The 22,828-nt window shown below is 34.2% G+C and overlaps 1 protein-coding gene across 4 annotated transcripts in view; it reads left to right on the top strand.

Annotated features, from left to right (window-relative positions):
• Naaladl2 (N-acetylated alpha-linked acidic dipeptidase like 2) overlaps positions 1-22,828 on the top strand; it is a 1,184,425-nt gene that overhangs the window by 1,127,320 nt on the left and 34,277 nt on the right. For all 4 annotated transcript variants that reach the window (XM_078043670.1, XM_078043671.1, XM_078043672.1 and 1 more), the window contains 2 exons: positions 4,306-4,399; positions 18,341-18,539. In XM_078043670.1, the coding sequence (XP_077899796.1) occupies positions 4,306-4,399; positions 18,341-18,539 (293 nt within the window). The remainder of the gene's footprint in view (positions 1-4,305; positions 4,400-18,340; positions 18,540-22,828) is intronic.

A 22,828-nucleotide genomic window follows, 5' to 3' on the forward strand; every position in this document is an offset into this window, starting at 1 on the left:
GCACATCCCATAAGGCAAATGAAAGAGGTTCTTATTATTCTTTACTAAATTAAAAAAAAAGTCTAAAATGTATGCTACATCTATGTGTGAGTGTATATAATATTTTCCCCCAAAATGAAGCTTTCCTGTGTAAAACTTTCCTAAAATACTCTTAAGAACCTTTAAAAACAACTAAAATTGTATCAGGTTGGAGAAAAAGCAAACTTTATTTGAGATAACTATAATTTTCCATTATTACCCTTAAAATCTAAAATACTTGATGTATAATTAATAATTTTTTTGACAATCAGACCTTGCCCAACCTCAATGAGACCACTAGGGTCAATATTATTTAGTAATAAAAGAATGCCTTTGCAATGTGGTGATCATTAATTTATTTTATAATTTAAAATATTTTTGTTCTGCATAATAATTTTTTCTTTCCAATTCACTTTTTCTTCATCTTTTGACCAGGAGTAAAATGGTCTAAGAGGTGTATAGAAGGAAGAACACCAGGGTCATGAGGCATAGTTTGGTTTGTCCTTGTAAAGTTATAATAATGGAATTTCACAGAAGTTGAATCACTCTTTGCTGATGAAGTGTGCTGCAGTGTCTTAGTCCACTTTGTGTCATTAGAATATTGCAGACTGGGTAATTTATGAACAGTAGAAGCTTATTCAGCTCACAGTTCTGAAGGCCCAAGTCCAATATCAAGGTGCTAGCACCTGGTGAAGGCCTTTTTGCTGTCACAGCATGGTGGAAGACATCACACCATCACATTGTGAAAGAGCTGAAGAGGGTGCAAGCTTGGGTCTCTTTCTCCTCTTACAATCACTAATTTCATCACGGGGACCCATCCTCAGGAACTGATCTTAGATTGTCATGACCTCTCAAAGCACCCCCCACCTCCATTCACATATGAATTAGAGACTGAGTTTCTCATACCTGTATTCGAAAGAAAATTTCAAACACTACACATGGAGATCTAAATATCATAATCATTAAGTGGTTGAGATAAGATAGTATAGATACTGGCCAATTTTACAAATATATATATATATTAGAAAAGATGGTTGTATAGTAGAAAGAACAGTAAAGGAGCCAGATCCACTGTATTTAACCACATAATCATTGCAGATGATTATGGAAAATTGCTTTGCAAGAAAATGGGGGACAACCAATATGTAAAGCTTTTGAAAACAACTGTGCCAGTATTACTTAAAAATCTTTATTACTAAATTGTCTTTGTTGTGAGATTAGAATACATAGAATTCCTGTGAATATACATTAAAATCGAATAATCCAAATCAACATACATTGTTTCTCTGTGATTAGCAAACATTTTTCCACCCTGGGGGGAAAAATGGTAACAGATTAGATATTATTGATTTGTGAATTATAGTCAAACTGAGAAAATGTACTACAGTGTTGCTAAGTATAAACTTAGAAACTTTCATCTTCTGTTAGAAGATTCTCTACTGCTTTGGCCCATTTCATTCCTTACCATTGGTTTCATTGTGTGATGTGCTGTCCATTGCACCACTCACACAAGATGTGTTTGCCATTAATACTGCAGCACTCTGAATAAACCCTGCAAGTGGGCTTTTGGAAAGCTACTGACAATGTGCATGAACTGATAATTGTTGGCATCGTGCTTTCAGTGAGTGAGAAGACAAATGCTCATCCATGTGCCACTGGTGAATACTTTGCAGCTCTGTTTACCACGTATGCAGAATTATAGTATGCAACAACCACATAATGAAAGGTTATAAACCAATGTTTGGATGAAAAAAAACAGAATTCGACAATTATGTAGTGGCAATGATTGTGAGGTGAAATATGGTAGGTTGTAGTTTTTTACAAACAACCAGCTGAGGGACTTCTGCTGGATCCTACTATACATTTTATGCTACAGCAAAGCCAACAGCATAGACCTTCAAATCAGTCAGACTTGGGGAATGACTTGAGAAAGTTACCTAATCTTTACAATCTTCAGTTTTATTTTCTATGATATGAATGGAAAATGCTTGCCTTGCTGAGCTGTTGTAAAATTAAAGAATCATGTTTGAAAATATCTAAACTTTTGAAAAGTACCGGATATATCTAGTAGATGCTCAGTAAATTCTGATTATCAATATTTGGGTTTTGTTTTATTATTATTTTTCTATTAATTTATTTATTTACTTGGGATTGAACCCAGGGTTTCTACTGAGCTCTGTCCACAGCCCATTTTATATTTTTGTTTTGAGACGGGGTTTCACTTAGGGTCTTGTTAAGTGGCTGAGGCCAGCCCTGAACTTGCAACAATCCTCCTGCTTCAGCCTCCTGCATTGTTGACCTCAGTGTTTTTAGCATAAGATATTGATTCTCCCATTACCAGCCTCTAAGGCTGTCAGCATAATGCAATGAGATAAGTATAAAGCACTTGGAAAAGAATAAGGTCTTCCATAAACATAAGGGGCAGTTGCCCTGGTGTGCCCAACAAATACTGAATTCCAGAGTGCGTGAAGAAAGTGTGCAGCTTGGCTCATCTCTTCTCACATGGTGCCAGGGCTGTACAAATTTCCCTCGTGCTTATGAAACTGCAAATAGGCTGATTTAGTCTAAGCATTTTATCATGGGCCAGGTGCCTAGGAAGTCCCACTTTTTATTGCCAGGTTCTTATTGAAAGAAATAGAAAGGTGGTTGGCTTAAATTCCAGCTATAGGAGCTGCCAAATGAATTAAAAAAAAAAAAATAACAAAACAAGTCAGTCTCTCTAGCAGCACACAAGGTCGCCTTTCTCCTCCTTCCGCCTTCTTTCATTTTAATCTTCTGTAATGTGTGGTTTTCAGATTCCAAAAGTGTAAACAAAACTTGTCTGTTCTGTAGTTTCTATTATCCAGTGCAAATTGGAAAAGGAAACCATAATGCTTCTTAATCTTCTTTAAAAATTTCTTTTTACAAATAATTTATTTCCAAATATCAGTGTCCCTTACACAATTTGGATGGGGTGGGTGGAATAGAAAGAGGATTCATATCAACCTATTGCAGACAATTCTCCTTGCCTGTAGCGCAGCATGATCCATGCCAGCAGTTTCCCAGAATATTTGTGATCACTATGCTGGGGAGAAAACTCTGCAAAGACATCCCAGTCATTGAGAAAGTACTGGTTACTACATTTGCAGGGAAACATACCTCAAAGGAATGAAGGTGGATCAAAGGTGCTTCTTTCTTTCATTTGTTTCTAGAAAACACATTTTCCCAAATCAAATTGAATTATATTTTTATCACGATGTGAATTTTACGAACAATTGAAAAATATAATTTTAAATGTTAAATGAAATTTTGTTCTTGTTGAATATATATACATATATATATATATTTGAATTATAAAATTCTATTTTCCTTGTAAGTTTATATCTTCTATGTGTTCCTTACTGTCTCAAGGTGGTATGCTGATTTCCCTGTGTGGTTTCACAACACAATGTCTTCATTCATTACTCACATTTCATAGTGCATTAATAATCTCAACACAAGTCATTCCCTGGGCGCTGGATTCAGAGTTTTAAAAGATATAGGGACATTTCTTAAGCCTAGGTAAATATTAAATATCAGTTATGCGAGAGAGGGAGAGAGAACAATGACATTTGCTGCCAGCCTTGCAGTCCTTTGAGATGTGTGTTTGAGCACAAATGACTTGTTGAGTCTATTAAACAGATCTGGTTCAGCTGTGGTGCTTATGTTGGTTTTCAAATATAAGTTCAGATGGGTTGTTGGTAGAATATGCGTGTACATGAACTCGAGATATGAACTTTGGAAATGCAGTTTGAAATTTTATTCATTTTAAAAATTTAAATACTGATCTGAAAAAAATATATAAATAGAATTGGTTTTGACATTTGGAAACATGGTTAGGAAGAGTAAAACATTAAGGAAAATAGTTCCTAAAATATTAAAGGAATGCTTTATATTGAATTATATTTTAAATGAAATAAATTGAGCATTAATTCTGACTGGAGTTTTAATTAGTCTGATAAGCAGATTGTGGATCTCAACTGTTCGTGTGATAGTGATCTGAACTATTGTATAAGGAAATATTTTAAACCTGGTTATGGCTCCTTCAACCAGAGGAGATACTTCATAATAGTTTAGCTCAAAAAGAAAAGGAACAAAATGTTATGTTTATATAAAAGGGAGTTTAAGAAAATAGAGATTTTTATTAAATTCTATTTTTCCTTCTGTGTTTTTATACTCTAGATGTATAAAATACATGAAATAATAATAATAATAAACAAGCAAACTCTTAATTACTAAATGCTAATTACTTTTTCTTTTTCATTTCAGCTCTCAGGAGAAGTGATTTTGCAAATTGCCAATGAACCAGTTCTGCCCTTTAATGCTCTTGATATAGCTTTAGAAGTTCAAAACAGCCTTAAAGGTAATTTTTCTTTAAATTATAATAATTTTAGAAAATGAAAAATTATTCAACTAATTTTCAACAAGGAATAAATGAAGTCACCTACTATCTCATTAGCTATGGCAATGGTGTCCCTCCCTTCCTATGGAGACTTATCATGAGAAGGGCCTGGAAGAATTTTAACTGATATGTCAACACAAATGAGATGTACACAGTGTGAACAGAAGAGTTTAAATCCTGGTCTCCTTGCTTTCTTTAATCAAAGAGATTTCTAATTCTGTTTCTGTCATTATTTACCAGTTACATATGAGATAATATAGTTCAGAGATCTGATCTATTTTTTTTCAACATTGTGCCTAACACCCAGTCATTCCAAACAATGATGCCCCAGAAATTTCTCCTTTGGGATTGGTTTTTATGGAGTATGGGCCCCATTCCATTTGACTGAAATGTTGTCTCTGGTCAAAGATGATAAGGAGACAACCAGAGAAGTATTTCCACAGACTCGATTTAGTCCGTTCATGTTTGAATATGGATCTCTCTGCAGAATTCTGACCCCACCCTAATAATTACTCTCACTTCCTCTATTTCTGTATATGAATCTTTCCATTAGGTTCCTATTTCCCTTCATTAACCACACAACAAAGAGCAATATTATAATTAAAGATTTCACTCTTGTCTTGAATCACACATCTTCCTATTAGGTCTTTAATGAGTCATTTGTAGACAACTACTTCTCAGTGCAAAAGCCAATATTCCAACTACAGTGCTTAAGTGGTTATCTCTGAAAAACAAATCATTCTAGAGTCAGAGATTTCCAGTAACTAGAAATTTAGTTCTTTTTATTTTTTCCTTAACTACCTGGATTGCCATTTTACTCAGAAAATTCTCCAACAATTATTTTTTCCTTCAATAGTTCATAAAGATCCTTTACTAAAGTGGCTGAACAACTATGACTCAGGAACAATAGAGCCATAGGTCTGTTTGTGTCCCTCATGGTCCTCAACATGCTCTCCATTTTGTATACTTAAGTCAGTCTTCGTGTAGTTGTGTTCTTTCCTGCTTTTATCTGACAGTCTCCAGTGTGGATACCTATAGCAGTAACTCTATCTCCCATACTTCAGATTTGCTGTCTAGAATATTTTGGGTTTAAAAACTGGATAGCTATGCATATAACATTTTGCAAAGTAAGAGCAGAACAGGTATAAATAAGAGACCAAATAGTTCTGTGAATAATAACTTTTTTGCAAGAATATATTTTAGAACATCTATTTTATTTATTCTGTTGATTATTTCGCTTTTTCTTTGGTTTTCCTTTTCATCCTGTAGAAAATTGCAAATGATACTTTAAGCTTTCAGAGAATAAAAAGAGGAGGTCATTATTTACATTATGTAAATGCTGTCCATCTAAAAAGGAGTAGCTATTATGCAGGTTAAGGAGACCCAAAGAGCAGACTTCAAAATGTTATAATATAATAGAATTATAAATGATAAAGTTGTTTTCTGAGTCTAAATTTTCTTTGATAAATGTATAACATCTTAGTAACAAAGACATGAAAAATTATATTTAAGAAAGGTTAAAGCAATAAAGCCAGCAAAAACAAAAGTATTAGCAATAGTATTTTAAATGCTAAATGCTATCATTTTTAAACAACTGAGTTTATTTCTAAAAATCCATAACTAGACCTAATATTTCACATTATAATTGCTATGTGAACATTTTTGGTAAAGTAGGCTAATACTGAAGCTCAAAAAAGGACCTATTGTTCATCATTAGAATTATATTATTAATTTGGTTTTTGGTTAAGGACCACTTTCAACATATGAATTATGATTTTTTATTTCATAAAGTAAAATATCTACAGATTTTTTTTCATGTAATCATTATGGACTTCACAGGATCTCTTGAATTCCTTATTTATTAATTTAATAAAATAAAAACCAACTTAAAACAAAATACAAAAGCTAAATACAGCCAAAAAACAATTAAAATTCCCACTTCTGAGAAACATACATTCATATATAGATAGTTTTCTGTAATATAAAAAAAGAGGCAGAATTTTTTTTTTAAAAAAGAGCAAATTTGAAATTACCATTATGCTTAAATTTTGCCCTAATATCAATCAATATCTTTTGATCAAACTTGCATCTTGATGAATGTTACACTAGAACTTAGCAGTTGTGTCACAGGAGAAAAGATGTCTTTGAAGAAAGGTTCAATGAGTTCCTGGAGATAAGGGGGAACTTGACTCAGGGAACAGGGAGTTCTTGGAATACCCTGATGGAAAAGAATTTCCACACAAGCCAGAGACATGGACAGAGATTTATTTAGGAAAGCAAGGGAACATTCAAAGGAGAATGTGGACCATCCCTAGAGGGAGAAAACAGAGCCAGTTGGTACGGGTGTTAGGGGCTGGACTAAAGTTGGACTCAGTGTGGAAGTACACAATTTCATGCCAGTTTTTCCTGGGCTTGCACATTGCCCTCTTATTTTTTGCAGGCAAAGACATTGGTTAAGGATGAAGACAAAGGGTGTGGGTTGGGTTACTCAAAAGTGCAACAGTCATGGGCATTTCCTGCCACTCAATGATTCTTGGTGTTTTCTGCATTTTAGAGTTTTATGGATGTTTCATTTGAGACAGTTTCTCTACTTTTATCTCCAAATCCCTATCTCAGCTGTATCCAGAGTACCAAGGAGAGATCCAAATGGGAGTGTCAATTTGGGAGATGTCCTAACTGAGTTGTTAAGAATTTGAATGAAGGTCTAAGATGTCTGGGGAATGCTTGGATTTAGAAATTGGGAGAAGAGGTGCAATAAGAGGAGCTCATGAAGGAATAACCAAAGAATAAGAGAAAAAAAAAGTGAATGTGAAATCTCAAAGCCCCATAAATTAAAAAAGAAGAAGAAGAACAGGGAGTAATGGACCATGGAAGATGCTACTGATTGGCTAAATGATATGAACACAGAATTTACTACTGTATTTAGCAATTTGGAGGTCACTGCGGGTATCAGCAAAAACATATATTTTCATGCCTTTTTGTTGTTTTGGGTAATGGTGGTAATGGTATAAGCAAAGCTTGATAAAAGGGATTCAATGGAGAATGGGTAGGAATAAACTGAGTGCAAGTGATGTAATTATTAAGAATTATAGAGCAAAGAAAGTTTATCAGATTTTCCCTTTGATGACAATGCTACAATGGATAGGGAAAATTTATTCAAACCAGAGAGAAAAGGAGAATTTCTGGACTGATTTTCTTGAAAAGGGGAAGCATAAGTTTAAACGATTTTGCCTCAATTAAGAACTGTCTTAGTCCCTTTAGGGTGCTATAACAAAGTCCCTTAGATTTGGTAAATTATAACAGCAGAAATGTCATCACTCAGTTCTGGAGGCTGGAAGTCCAAGATGAAGGCAAAGCAATACAGGTATCATTTTGCTCTATAACCTCACCTGGCAGAAGAGGTGAGGTAGCTGTCTTTGGCTTCTCTTATAAGAGCATTAATCTTATTTTTGAGGGTTCTAGCCTCCCTCATGATCAAATCATTGTCCCAAACACCCAACCTCTTAAGATTGGGAGTTAGGATTTCAACATATGAACTCGGGGGGAACATAACCATTCAGCCCAAAGCAAGAACACAGTAGTACATCCATAGCCATGTGCAGAAACACAAAGCTTATTGTAGATGGTTTTATGGGGTTGGGACAGCTCTTGCTAAGTCTCTATAGTCTGAAAAAGCAGTAAAATTGCTCTATAAGGGAGTGGGAGAATAAAGAACTATAAAAATGTGACAAGTTTATTGGGCACACTAAGGGTCCAGAAGAAATAGATATTTAAATAAATATATCGCCAGCTGTGGTAGAGCATACCTGTAATCTCAGCTGTTCAGGAGGCTGAGGCAGGAGGATGATCCATTGGAGGCCAGCCTAAGCAACTTAGCAAGGCCCTAAGAAACTTAATGAAACCCTCTCTCCATACAAAAAAATTAAAAATCCTGGCAGGGATGTTGCTTGTTGGTAAAGTATCCTTGCAATCAATCCCCAGGACCAAAAATAAAACAAAACAAATCCCAAAAAGAAATCTGTAATCATAAATGTAATTCAGCATAAGTATACATTTCTTCCAGCCTTCAGATGGAGATGAAGGTGTAAAGGATAAAAGATTTCTTTCTTAACTCATCACCATGTTGATAGTTGTTGAAAGACAGATTGACAAGAACAAAGCCAACAGATTTATTTAATATCAATTTCATGTGACAGAAGAGCCTTCAGAAATGAAGGTCCAAAGAAAGAGAGAAATGATTATATTTTTAAGCTAATTTTAATGAAAAATAGACAGTTGTATAGGATCGTGGTGATTGTAGTACAGAAGGTTATGGCCTAATGATAATGAACTATGGAGGTGGGTGGTTACCAATGATCTGATCTGTTTGTTCAGATTATTCTCTGCATTCCTGTCTCTTCAAGGATAAGAATGTTTCTTCCTCCAGGTACAGGCAAGGCATCTTCGACTGGAAAGTTTTACAACCTACTTCATAGGAAGGTCAGAGAATTCTTTTATGGCCTGCTACAGGGGAAAGTAGTGGGAGACAATCAGAGAGAACTTCTTGTTTTTGATATTTCCTCAAATGTCAAGGTGCCAAACTTTGGGATAATGTGTCCTGAAACCCATCATAGGCATAAAGCCAAGAGGTTTAGCTTTAACCAGGACCAGGGTTTTTCTAAAAGGATAGTAAACTAGTTAGATCAAACTGAGATTGTATGCAAAGGAGCGTTTCTTGTGATGTATCACAACAGGGTAGAACAAAGTGAGTCTATGCAGGAGTGAGAACAAGGAGGGGGAAGAAGAGCCCACATCAGGTCTTGGGCAATTCAAAGAATTGATTCTAGAAAGATAGGAAGGGTGGTCAGCAAATGGGACCCTGGAAAAGGAGAGTATGGATATTGGCAATGATAGCATCCAGGCCAGCGTGGGACCATGGGAAATGTGGCAAGTGGTCATGAAAGCTAAACTGGCTAATACAAATGAAGACCAGAATACATCAACATGGACATTGAAATTGCCAAGAATTAAGACAGAAGTGGTGGAAGAGGGAGCGACTGTGAGTCAGGAACTAAATTCTTTAGAGCATGAACAGTAACTTAGAAATGACTCAGAATATCCTCCAGGGGCCCATGATAGGAAGGGCATGGGAGAAATTGAGATCTGAGAGGACATTGCCAATAGGCAAAAGCCAGGTTTTGACTCAAACAAAAAAGTAAATATCCTGAGAAGAGGCCACATTGATAAGCTTTTCTTCAGTAGTTACATTCAAGAACATGTCATTATGGGAGGAAAAAGACAAAACTAAAAAGCAAGACTTCAGTTTTTCTCCAAAGATTCCCTCCCCAGGTCCGGCACTGCTTTGTACAGATGAGGCTCTGCCTGAAATGCACGTTCTGGGTTGGATGAGCAGGAGCCCTTTGGCTTCTTGCTGTTTTAACAGACTGCTTCTGCTGCAGGTGAAGAGCTCTTCCTTTGGTTACTTCTGTGTTTTGTTTTCTTTTGATGTGAAATTCCTTGAGTCTCTCTCTGTCACTTTCACTCAGAAAATGTGGCCAGTCTTTGAGGTGCACCCATCTTAAAAAATATAAGCAAACTGAAACAAAATGTAATAGATAATAGGTTCAAAAAATTCCTTTTACCATGTCCTGGAAATGATCAAAGTCCCATGGCTTATCCCCTTTAAAGGATACATTTTGTAGTTTATCACTACCGAATTAAAATTATCATGGTCAAACATTATTTAAATGTTAGATAAATTGTAGGCACCTGTTCTATTTTTATTATATTGGTAATGACTTTGTTTGTAAAATAGAATACTTTAAAGTACTAATTGTGAATAATGGACAGGATTTACTAACACCTAAATTAATATTTCATTTTTGTCTACAATGATAGATAATGTCATTATCTAAAAAGAGTTTTCATATTGTGTTAACGGGAATATAATTTTACTGCTTAATGCAAACTTAAGTTGTTGATATATTTTTTAGTTTGTTATGACAGTTAGCAGTGATTAGTCTTAAGTTGTAAATTACAGTAGGAAAAAAAAAGTGACCTTGAAGGGCTGAACTATGAAATACTGTTTCTCCTTCCTGCAAAGTGTATAAGTATGAAGGTCTCTGAAACCCAATTGCATTTTCAACAGTGTAATTTTTAGCCCTTGACAACCGGCCATCTTGTTTATTTATTACACTAGTTTACAGTAGCAGCAGACCATTCTCCACCGTTCTCACAACCACCCGAAAGAAGGATAATTTACCAGTGAATAATTTGTTTGAGTTGATTTATTGTGTCATTCTTGGAAGCTCATTTTGATGAGTGACCTTGGCTCCTAATATTTGGTCAATGCCAAACACATAATATAAAATGAATATTTATATGGGTTTATGAAGATAGAGCACAAATAGTAACTGAAAAGGTAACTGACACACTTCAGATATATTTGTGACAAAGAAAAGTTTGCACCAAAATGCACTGGGACTGGTTTGTGGAGTCAGAGGGAGGCATCAAGGAAAAAATTAAAGTATAACCATATCCTGGAACCTGAAGCAGACTAAGAAGGGATCTTAGTTCACTATTTCCCACTTTATCTGCTTTTTAAGCATAAAGCAACACTTTAGATAACAACTGTAGAGTTCTGATGCTTTTTGTTTAATATTTGCTTTTTTTCTTTGTCAAAATTCTGAATGTTAATTATTTAGCATTATTATAAAAATGTATATGACCAAATAAAGGAAAATAAATTTTTATTTGATCTAACTCTGTATACATTTATTTAGTGCAAGCCAAAGACTTAGCAAGAAACATAATTTTGAATTCTATGGCTTGTTGCCACCTCCTGATTCTCTCACTAAATGTAAAATAGTTATTGGCAGCGTTTCCTCCTGTTCTTTGAATAACTGACAATGCTGATTTGATCTGATTTTTTCTTTTTTTATTATCTCTGATAGTTCATTAATGCCCATAACTTTATTTTAGAAGGGACAGTATTTCAAAGTGATCCTACCACTAAGAGAAGCATTTTGTGTCTGTAGTTTCAACTTTTAAGTGTCACTGTTAACTCCTACAATCACAAGTGATATAGACACATCTACTGTATTTAATCTTCTTTTTGAGTAATATAGAATGAATTTTCCAACTGGTAAAACAAAGTTTGTGCTATACAAATTGCATGTCTCCAGTCTTGGTTTTAATTACCACAAATTCCAACTCTACACAGTCCTATGGATAGTGAGGGATCTGTACACTGCTTACCTCATGCTCCGAACTCCCTAAGGAGCCCAAGGCACTCTGTTAGAAATCCAAGCAACTCCAAGAAAGACTTTGTTCCCATGAGAATTCTGAATCCTGCTAGATGGGTAGCCATTGGAACCTGAATTGGCATTTTGAAAACTGACCTTTAGGTCACAAGGATTTCAAAGCATTCTCTGAGAGGTATCTTAACTTGCTTGCTTGGATTAATGAAGAAATCTGATAAAATATTTCCTACAACAAATTTAGTCTTGATGTTCAATATAATTTTGTATGAATTCTAACTGTACAGCTCTATTAAAATTGTATTGCCTTTGTTGGTAATCCACACCTAATTCAGAAAAAGGACTTGAGACTATTGGATCTGTAAGAGAATCTGTTTTTTCTCCACATTGTCTATATTTGCATCTAGAAGGAAGCTTTTCTTCAACACCATTTCTTATATTTTTATCACATACCATCCCTTAATTATTATTCTAATATCCCTGTTCCTTTTGTTCTCCTTGGAACCTACTTCTTTTATTTATCTGCTGTCTCACAGTCAGCTTCTCTTTGTGGTCATCCTTTACTTACCTGCTCAGCCAAGTTTGCTTTTCATTTTTAGTTGCTTACATGTGACAGTATGGGGATTGAAAACTGCTAGTGAGTTCTCATTTTTTGTACTCTTACATTATAGTAATGGTCTGTTGTTTGATGACTTTTCTCTCTAAATGTATTTTTAGGATAAATTTCTTTGCCCATGACAGTATAGAACCATAATTCTTTGTTCTATGTATGCTGTCTCCCTGGCAACACTTTTAAAGTTATTTCTATAAAAAAATATTTTTGCACAAGGTCCTGGATTTGATCCCTACCAAGAAAATAACAACAACAACAAAAAAAACTTTTTATCTTGGCTTGTAATAGAACATAAATACCCTTGCCCTCATTGTGATTAATTTTGTTTTAGCTCCTTTTTTTTTTTTTTGGTCTTTTTCTATTTCCTGGTTTAGCCAATACATAATTAAACTCACATATATTATTAAACATACAATTCCAGATTTCTGCTGCAGGAGGATAATGGTAAGAATAAACTACACATAAATGTAATTCATAAGAATGTTTTGGCTCATTCTTCTAAAGCAGCCAATAACTAGATCATTTAATCACAAATATATCACAGTGACATCTATGAATGATAGAAAGAGCCCAAATTTCACTTTCTGCACCAGGCTGACAGACTGGCAGAACCCGTGTCATGTAGTATATTGAAATCTTGCTAAATTTTTACTTGCTGGGGCCATCTAGATTATTGGAAAATCTTAAAAATTTATAAATATTTTTTGTCACTTTGTTAAAAAGAAAGTGGCTACCTGAATTCTTCTAAACCTGCTGATCTGGCATTTTTGCAAAAAAGCATTTCTATTGTATTGTTTAGCCAAATTATCCATTGTCTTCTGTATATAATATCCTGTATATACATGCATTATAAAATCAGTGTTAGATTCTATGAGTATCAATACTCCACTAGTTGACAGTTTTCTAGCTTTACCTGAGTTTTGCTTGTATAACATCGTTTAGTAACCAGCCAAGGTGATACAGTGTGATTCATACTAAAGAAGGCAGCATGAAGAATAGAAAAATGTAGAAAAATGAAGGACTGTTGATTCCACTGGCTGAAATCATATTGGCAATTTTTTCTCTTCTCTTTAGTGATGCCACAAGATATTTTGAAGATGACATTAAATAACATACATTTTCCTCCCCAAATAATCTCCTATTCTGCTTTTAACCACCATATTATGTGCAACATAAATCATACTTTTTCTTGTCACTATAAATCAGTGAAGTCTAAGCTGTGATTGTGCAATTGTTAGCACCTTTAAAACTGTGATAAGCTCATCCATAGAAGAATAGGTACTGTGAAATACTTTAAAGAAAAAGGCTGTGTTTGTTTGATATAAAAATGTAGTTTTAGAGTATGACCAGTACATTTCACTCTTAATTTAAAATGAAATTGAGTGGGTTTTTAAAACTACAGCCACAAAATAGAACCAAAAGATAGAGAAATAGAAATAAACTAAAATCCAAAAAACTTTTGGAGTATAAAGCCCTGAAGAGACCATAATAATAGACAGTAAAATCACTCTTTAAAATAGGACTGGTATAAATTTGTCAGAAGTTGTAAAACAGACATAATACACAGGAGTTTATGCCAATGAAACTCATCACACGGTGAAGTGTTTCAGATGAGAGTTGGTGTCTGCAGGGCCCAGACCCTGGCAGGTGGGAACCTGGGTGACTCAGTGGATGCAGTCAGCCCTGCAGGTAAAGGCCTTATCTGGAAGTCATATGTGGATAGGAAGTTGCTGATCTACACTTGAAAGACACTTTGGGAGTACCTTCTGAGTCAAGAGAAGCACCTAGGCTATACTATCAAGGTCACTTTACAAAGCTTCTGGCATTGTGACATTTCCACCTCACTCTAGCTCAGAACTGAGCTGGGGATTAAGTCCAATTTATAAATTAAGAAACTGAGCCTCAGAGAGACATTGTGTCTTGGCCAGATGTATACATTCAGTAAGTCCTAGGTCAGGCCTGAATCTGCCTTTCCTACTGCACCTGGCTGCCTCATGAACCACACTGTCTTGAGGGGAAGATCTGCAGTAATCATAAAAGTTGGCTGGAAGGCAGAGGATTCCCTGATTTGTTTCCTCCAATACACCTTTAGGTCTTTTCTGAGTTGACCTGTTCAGATATCAAAATCCATCTCAGTGTCCATTGTCTCTTTTATAATATCCACCTCCATTCTCTCCACAATAAGCTATGAGAGGAAAGTTTTATGTAAGAATTAGATCCATCCACTAGAAGGGTGAAGATTCAGGGAAGAAAGTAAGATATGAATATTGTTGTTTACAGATAAAACAACCTCTTTCCAATGCTTCAGTGTAGGTAAAATCCTAGGACTTTGAAGAGCTCGTCTTAAAAGTTTGATGTTTAGGTAAATTCATGATCTCAACACTCTAGATTCACTCCTTTACTGTGTTTAGTGAAATGATCATTTCCCCCAAACATACTGAAGGACAGTATTTGAGTAATTTATTCAAGACTGCACTGATAGAAATTATGTTCACTGGCCTCTTTTTTATCTGTCTTTGAACATTAAGTGCTTGGTGTTTAGAATCCGTACATATAACTTAAAAATAACCCTATCTAGGACAAATCTCTAGTTTCCAGTTCAATTTCTTTAGTCGAATGGACTTATTGTTTTATTAAACTTAAACTTTTAATAGCCTCTTCAATTCTGTGATTTCAACATTCACTATGCCTTAAGTGAAATTTTACATATTAGTTTTTATAGCTTATTTGTAAGGAATATTTTAATTCATTTTAGTTTAACTTTTCATTACCTTGAATTACCTCTTCTCTTTTAAGTTTCTTTCTTTTCTTTTCCAACAATTGATTTGTTGCAAGAAAGTAAATTAAATAGTATTTCTTGTTGCTCATGATGCACCAAACATCCCCCTTGAATGATTTTGTGGACATGGTTTAACATAATAATATATCTCAAAGAAGGCATTATCTTATAGCTCAACATTCCGTCAACAAAATTTTTAATAAATAACTACCATAGAACAGTTATTATGCAAGCATCTGAAAATGCAAAGACAAAACATTTGCTGACCATGTGTGATTCTTTTCAGTCAAGAAAACAAGAGAGACAAGGCAAATGAGGATAAAAATATTGCAAATGCTTTGATGCTATGATAAAAGTACACAGTGCAATCACTTGTTGGTTGAATGAAATGCCTGGTACAGTTTCAGTGTCAGGGAAATGACAGTGCATCAGACAGCAATGTCTTCCCTCACAAATTGGACATTCTACTGCAGGTCCCAAGGGGCACAAAAGATCAATCAGTCCTTCTGGGTCACCAAAGCTCCAGTGAAGAAGGGGGCATTTCTTTCTGGATCCTGTTTAAAGGGGGAAAAAAAAAGCAAGCTCTAATTGCCAGAGAAATGGTAACTAGGAATTATGTGGAGAATTATTTATATATCAGAATGATTGAGGGTACATGGAAAGCAGAGATGCTTTTTAATTTGTAACCTTGAACCCTTGAAGCAATGCATACTGTACCTGTGTGGGGCAGGTTTCTATGTCAGGGTTCTTTGTGGAACTAGCTAGTTCCTGAAGCTGTCAATTTTCTAAATCTGCTCCACCATGAAAGATAAATTCATTTAAAGCTAAATAAGGTAGAATGGTACAATTTGTCTCACTTGATTCAGTAGTAATGCCTTCAATTCTGTAGAGTATGTTAGATCAGAACAGATTTTTCTTTCTTAAATGGAAGACTCTCAAGGATGTCGAAGTTGTTTTTTCTGTTGTTCAGTCTTTCAATTCCAGTGTACTCTGAATGTGAGTCATTCATCTTATGCATTCCTTGTGCAGATACTCTCTCTAAGTTCGCTATATATTAACTTTGGTGAATCATTATAACTTAAGAAAAATCTTTATAAAATAAGTCTGAGCAACATATTTGGGATTACATTTGCACAATGAATAAAAATACTTGCTCCAGCAACCTCAAGTTTTGCTGTAAAATCAAACAAGATAATGAATGTGAAATGTATTTTAAGAATATCAAAGGCCAAAACTTTGTGGACTCCTACAAATGACTTTACTCATATTAATTTCAGTAAACAGGGAACTACATATTAGCTTCAAGTATCCTTTTTTTCTTCTACCAAAGTCTTTTACTAGGTTTGTGCATATATAATAAAAACAATTATTATATTTTCTGAAAATGCTCCTTATACCCTTATACCACTGCCTGTGTATCTCATTGTATCCTTTACAAAATGATTATATATTTACAAAATTTTATTTTATCATTAGCCTTTTTCTAAACATGCTTTGTTAGATTTATTTAGTAAGCAATTATTGAGTGTCAGTACTCCATTGGTCTCTAAAGAAATTGACATGTAAATAAGTCCCCATTAAATTTAAATGAGAAATAATAAAGATTATTTTGTCAGAGGTTGGTTATTCTATGATTCACCTATTCCATGCATCAGTACTACTTCTAAACTTATTTTCCTTTTCTTAACTTATTATTACTTTTCTGCAGTGTTTCTTAAATTTTAAGGTGCATAATTGGAGTAACATATTGAAATGGAGATTCCCAGGCTCTACCCTAGAAAGATTAAGCAGACCTGGGGATCTGCATTTTCATGAAGTGTTTGGGGAGCTGGTGATCTCTTGGATTTCACTTGGAAAGAGTACTTACATGATGTGTCCTTTTGATCCAGGACTCTCCCTAATGAAGGCAACACCAGACCTCCTCAAATCCCTCCATCTGCCTGTCCCACTGTCACACTCTCAGACTGCCAACTTAGATTTTTCAGTCTGTATTCATTCATCACCCTGCCTTGAAATAGTCCTCTGTTGTGATGCACTGACCTTGTTGGAGTCACTTGTACCGAGTCTCCTGAGAATGACACCACCTTTTGTTTCACTTAAAAACTAAGTGATGTGGTGGAATGTCTGGAAGAGAATGAAGGAATGCCCCTGTCATGATATGACAAAAGAAAGAGTTTTAAAGGATGTCTCAAAACAAATCACCTGGGAACTGCTTACCCGTAGGGAAAATCCTTTATATTTATTAATTATTGAATCTTCATAACAATTCTATAAAGTAGGTTCTATCATTACTTTCATTTTATAATTAAAGACACTGAGGCTCAGTAACTTTATCAATCTCACTCAAATAGTATAGGGTGAAGAAGGAGTTTAGGTCAGGTGGACTGTCTCATTTAGGGTTCAGGGTCCATTACAGTTCTAGTGCTACTTTTCTCAAAGGAGTGACTTTGTGTACCTCTTGTAACCACCATTAGCATAAGAAGAACTTTCAGTAATTTGCAAAACAAGTAAAAGAAATAGAAACAATTCTCAAAAGAAAATCAAAACAAAACTGACACTACGCCAGATAGTTTTTGATGCATTTTAAATTCAAAGATTTATTTCACTATCAAATTACAGAAAATCTTTAGTAAAGAAAAAAAAAGAGCACACATACATATAATGACATATAGTAATGTATTTCATGTTGTCAGAAGTGAAGATGACTCCTTTTATATTTTTCTCTTATTAGAGAATATTCCATGGTAAGTGTAAATACTTGAATCAGAAAAACTGGGTTTCTAATTGTGGACTGTTACTACCTTATTTGATGACCTATGAAATTTGCTTACCTTAATCCATTCTCAGGTTCTAATAAGGTGAATTGACAATGCAAGGTTTGGTAAATATGAAATAAAATAATTAAGTAAGTGCTCAAGGTAATGTCTGTAATATAGCAATCTCTAAACAATCAGTATCTATTTACTGCTACTATGACTGGTAGTAATACACTTAATTTAGTATTACTATGAAAACTAGGTTAGACAACACTTTTGGCAAAATGAATACATTATCAAAGTTTAATTGATGTGGAATCTTTTTCCTTGTGATGGGCAAAATTCAAATACCTACATTCCTTTTTATGAAGTGACAGGAAAAAAAGTGAACTGTCACAGATAATACACTTCATCTTGGGTGGTCTGCCTGGTTTACAACTTAGAGTCACAATGGCAGAAGTTGACTTTGCTCCTTTGAGTATGTCTCTTCTGAGATGGCTCATTTATCTTCCACAGGTGATCATCCCAATGCTCAGCACCTGCTAGCCATGGCATCACGACTTCGGGAGAGCGCTGAACTCTTTCAGTCAGATGAAATGCGACCTGCTAATGATCCCAAGGAGAGAGCTCCTGTCCGTGTTCGGATGCTGAATGACATCCTCCAAGACATGGAGAAGAGCTTCCTGGTGCAGCAGGTGCCACCGGGTTTTTATAGGTAGGATATTTATTTCCAAATGTATTTATTTATTGATTTTTGCCCTTGATTAAGTTGTTTTAATTTTTAAAATATGTATTTTCTGTGAACACGACACTTAAAAAAAATAACTATGAGGCCGTAACATCTACAATTTGAAGGCTATCCCTCTGCCAAAGAAAAGTTCAAATGTAAAAATAGAGAATAAAGAAAACTTATTTTAACAGTAACCATATAGAAAATGACTAAGAATATTTTTACATTAATTTCAGCATCAGTCAAATGTGATATGGCTACTGAAAAAAGCAAACAGAATTAAAGCTCTGTGGATATTACATCCTAGTCTGGATGCCTTAAGCATCTGAATATTTGGGTAACACAAGGTTTTTAGGATATTGGCTTTTAGGACAAAAGTTCTGTGATCCAACAAGCATCTAAGCTCTCTCCACATCTTAATTTCTATGTCAATAAAGTGAGACAGTAAAATGAAATCTTTTTATTGAAAAAAAAGCTTTTCATATTTCTGATGTTTGATAATTTCTCTTTATGATTTTAAACTCAAATTTACATTTAAAATCCATAGTTATATAATATCCTTTAAAAAAATTGTAGGTACTAGGGATTAAACCCTATGTCCCCAGTCCTTTTAATCTTTTTTTTTTTTTTTTTTTTTTTTTTTTTTATATTTTAAGGCAGGGTTTCACTAAGTTGCTTAGGGCCTCGCTAAATTTTTGAGGCTAGCCTCAAACTTGAGATCTTCTTGCCTCAGCCTCTTAAGCTGCTGGATTACAGGTGTCTACCACCATGCCCAGCTTTATATAATGTCTTCTAACACTATGATCCAGTAAGACTTTGGAAAATAGTCACTTATTAAAATACTTTAAATGAACTGTATGCTCCAATGCATTCTTTAAAAGCATCAGAAATGGAGCATTCCCCTTGTTGAAAACACCTTTTTTTTTTAAAAAAACAAAACAGGTTCTTCTAGTGCAGGAATGGGAAACAGAAAGAACAAGGTAATTAAATAAAATGTAGTGATGGTAGATATTGTAATAAGAACTAAAGAGAAAAAGCAAACCACATAAAATCCAGCTTTATTAAAAAGTCCTTAGCAGGTTAGGCACGTTATGTTTTGGGATACATTTAGTAATTTTTTCTATTTTCTTAATTTATTAAGAAAAATTTAGAGGCTAATAAAAATCATACAAGATGAGTATATTTGATATATGACAAAATAGTAAACTTTCCTCATTTGTTTTTCCTGGCACCTGCACTAGATATAAAAGACACCTCTATAAGCTAAGTTTTCCATCTAGTAAATTCTTTACCCTTTCAATAACCTGTATGTACTTAATTTACTTTATCAAGCATTTTTTAATAGAAAAGTAAGTATTTGCCTGCCCCTGAGTTAATAATGAGCAAACAAATGGTATTGTTTTTTTCAGTGAGTAATATTATAACAGAGTACATTTTATCCCAGCTGTACAGGCCTTGAAATGTTGATTATGAAATGTCCTGATTCATATAACAAACTTTAGGGATGAAAACTTACTGTGAAATATTTTGATATTGTGCTAAACTTTTGCTACTGTTTTTAAAGGGATATATATCTGACATTCTTTTCCCGAGTTCAAATGCTAGATCATATGAATAACTGATATTTAGCTTCATAAGAAAACTGTCCAATTTCTTCCCAAGTGGCTCTACCATTTTACATTCTCACCAGTAATAAATGACACTTTTGGTTGTTCCACATTCTCACCAAAATTTGGTATTGACGGTGGTTTGGGAATTCACTATGTTAATAGGTATATATTGATCTGTTCTTTTGAACTTACAGTTCTCTATGACACATGATTTGCAACATCTCTTTGTATGCTTATTTTCCATCACCATAGCTTCAGCAATGAAATATCTGTTGCAATAGTCTGTCCATTTTTTGAAACTGAGCTGTTTGTTTTCTGGTTGTTGAATTTTAAGAATCCTTCCTGTAACTTGGATATAACATCCTATTATCGGATATATGTTTCATAAAGAGATTTTTATATCTTTGCTGATATAAAGTTTGTTTAGTTTTAATGTCATCTAGCTTATTGGTTTTCCCTTCACACATCATGCTTTTTTGCGTTGTATGGAGAAAGTGATCGTCAAACCCAAGGTTACCTAGAGTTTCTCCTACACTATGTTCGAGAAGTTTTATTATTATGTGTTTTGCACTTAGGTCTATGATCAGTTTTGAGTTTATTTTTGTATATAAGTTTTGGCTTATATATAAAATTTTTCTTTTTCTGCACAAAAATGTTCCATTGTCGCACATTGTTTAGACTCCACCTTTCTTCATTGACTTGCCTCTGCTCTTTGGTCACACAATGTAGTTTTAATATTGCCTTTTGCCGGCAGCATCTTACTAGTTCCCAGTAGAATAGCTCTCAGAATTAAGAATGCCATATAAAAGTGATACTGGAGGGGCTGGAGTTGTGGCTTAGTGGACGAGTACTTGCTTCCTACGGGTGAGGCACTGGGTTCGATTCTCAGTACCACATATAAATAAATAAAATAAAGGTTCAACAACTAAAAAAAATATTTAAAAAAAGAAAAGTGATAGTGGAGAAAGGGCATTGTGCTTGGGATTTACAAAAGTGAGAAGACGTTTGAGCATTAAAATGTGTCTTTTCCTTTCAGATGACCTGCAAGCTAATTAGTACATGAGAACCAGATGCTCATCTCTAAAATAGAAAATCTCAATAGGCTGTTAATATTAACATAAAGTGAGATGAAATGAGAATAAGATGTGAGAAGATGATTCATAATAATAATAATTCATAATTACAAAATAAAATAATTGTATATCATTATGCTGTTTTTATTCCTGACTATCTAGTGTTCTCATTTCCAAACCCTCTTTTCCATAATGCCTAGGGAGAAATATTGTTAAATTAAATGACACAAAAGGTTCTTTACTACCAGAATCACTATAGTGAGGTACATATTTCATTTAAATTTTAAAATATATAAATATTGCTTTCCATTAGTAAACATTTGCTAATCACCTACCATTTGAGAGATTTCCATATTCCACAGAAAGTAAAAAAAAAATTGGAGAGAGGGGATGGAATTAAATATGGAGTTTAAAAAAAGAGTAAACAGATTATTTGAATATACTAGCTTCTAAAATAAATCAAGGTACTTTAAAAAAGAGGTTAAAAACCATTTTTTAAAGTGTTCAGGGAATGTCACTGTAAGCATTTTGGTTTCCTGAGACAGAGTTTGTTACATGTATTAATGTTTAAAATTGGAACTACTTTTTAGAATTTGGCATCAGCCATTTTGTGATTGAAATATTATCTTGTGTGTGTATTCTTCCTAGCTTATTTTAGCAAATTTCAGCAAGATTCCTGGCCTTATCATCAATTATGAGGTTTACAGACATGCATTCTTGAGGCTGAGGTTGTATCTATTATTTCCTTTTTTTCATTCACTGATACATTCAGTCTATATAGTCTTTAAAGTTAAATATTACCAGCTCCTTCATTTTAAATGAGTGGAAACAGAGACTTTTTATTTGAAAATTTTAAATGTTCGACTAGAAACCATGGGATTTCAAAACTGCTTTCTGCAAAAATGATTAGCAAAGGTTTTCTGTTAATAGGCAGCCCAAATATAGGGGTCCTAGATATAGCAATATGAACTCATATTCATGCATTGGGGTAGAATATCTGCATAAGATCACACATTTACTATGTTTACACATTTAAAGGATAGCAATTAGAAAGAAGTAATTTCTCTTCCTTCCTATTCCCCTTTCTTCCCACCCTCACACATTTCTGCAGCATCAACTGTGGTTAGGCAGAATTTTAAGAGAATTTTACCAAAGTTTAAGATATTTGATGTGGTTTGGGGGAGAAGCATCAAAGTTTACCATTGCAGTGGTTCTAATTGAAGGATGTAGGAATTTGAGAAGGAAGCAGACATGAGCCAGTGTCTAGTAATGGGTACCAGGTAGAAATGGTACTTTTAGAAAAGTGAACATCTTAAGCTCCATCATTAAAACTGAATTAAAGTCTAAATGTTACCTTTAAAAGAAATCCACTGATTAAGTTATAAAATCATCCTATTCTTCTTTCAAAATCTGATTTTTTTAGTTACATCTTGGTTAAGTAGAATGTAGGAGTCTCTAAGTAACTATATTTCTAACATTATTTCTCCAAGGTTACATCAGAGTACACAAAGATGGCTATAATCAGTGACTTAGGGAACACGGACTATTTGTAAGTTGGGGGACATTATGTCCATGTGCCTACACATGTATC

The sequence above is a fragment of the Ictidomys tridecemlineatus genome, chromosome 3, assembly GCF_052094955.1.
Source record: "Ictidomys tridecemlineatus isolate mIctTri1 chromosome 3, mIctTri1.hap1, whole genome shotgun sequence".
NCBI lineage: Eukaryota > Metazoa > Chordata > Mammalia > Rodentia > Sciuridae > Ictidomys > Ictidomys tridecemlineatus.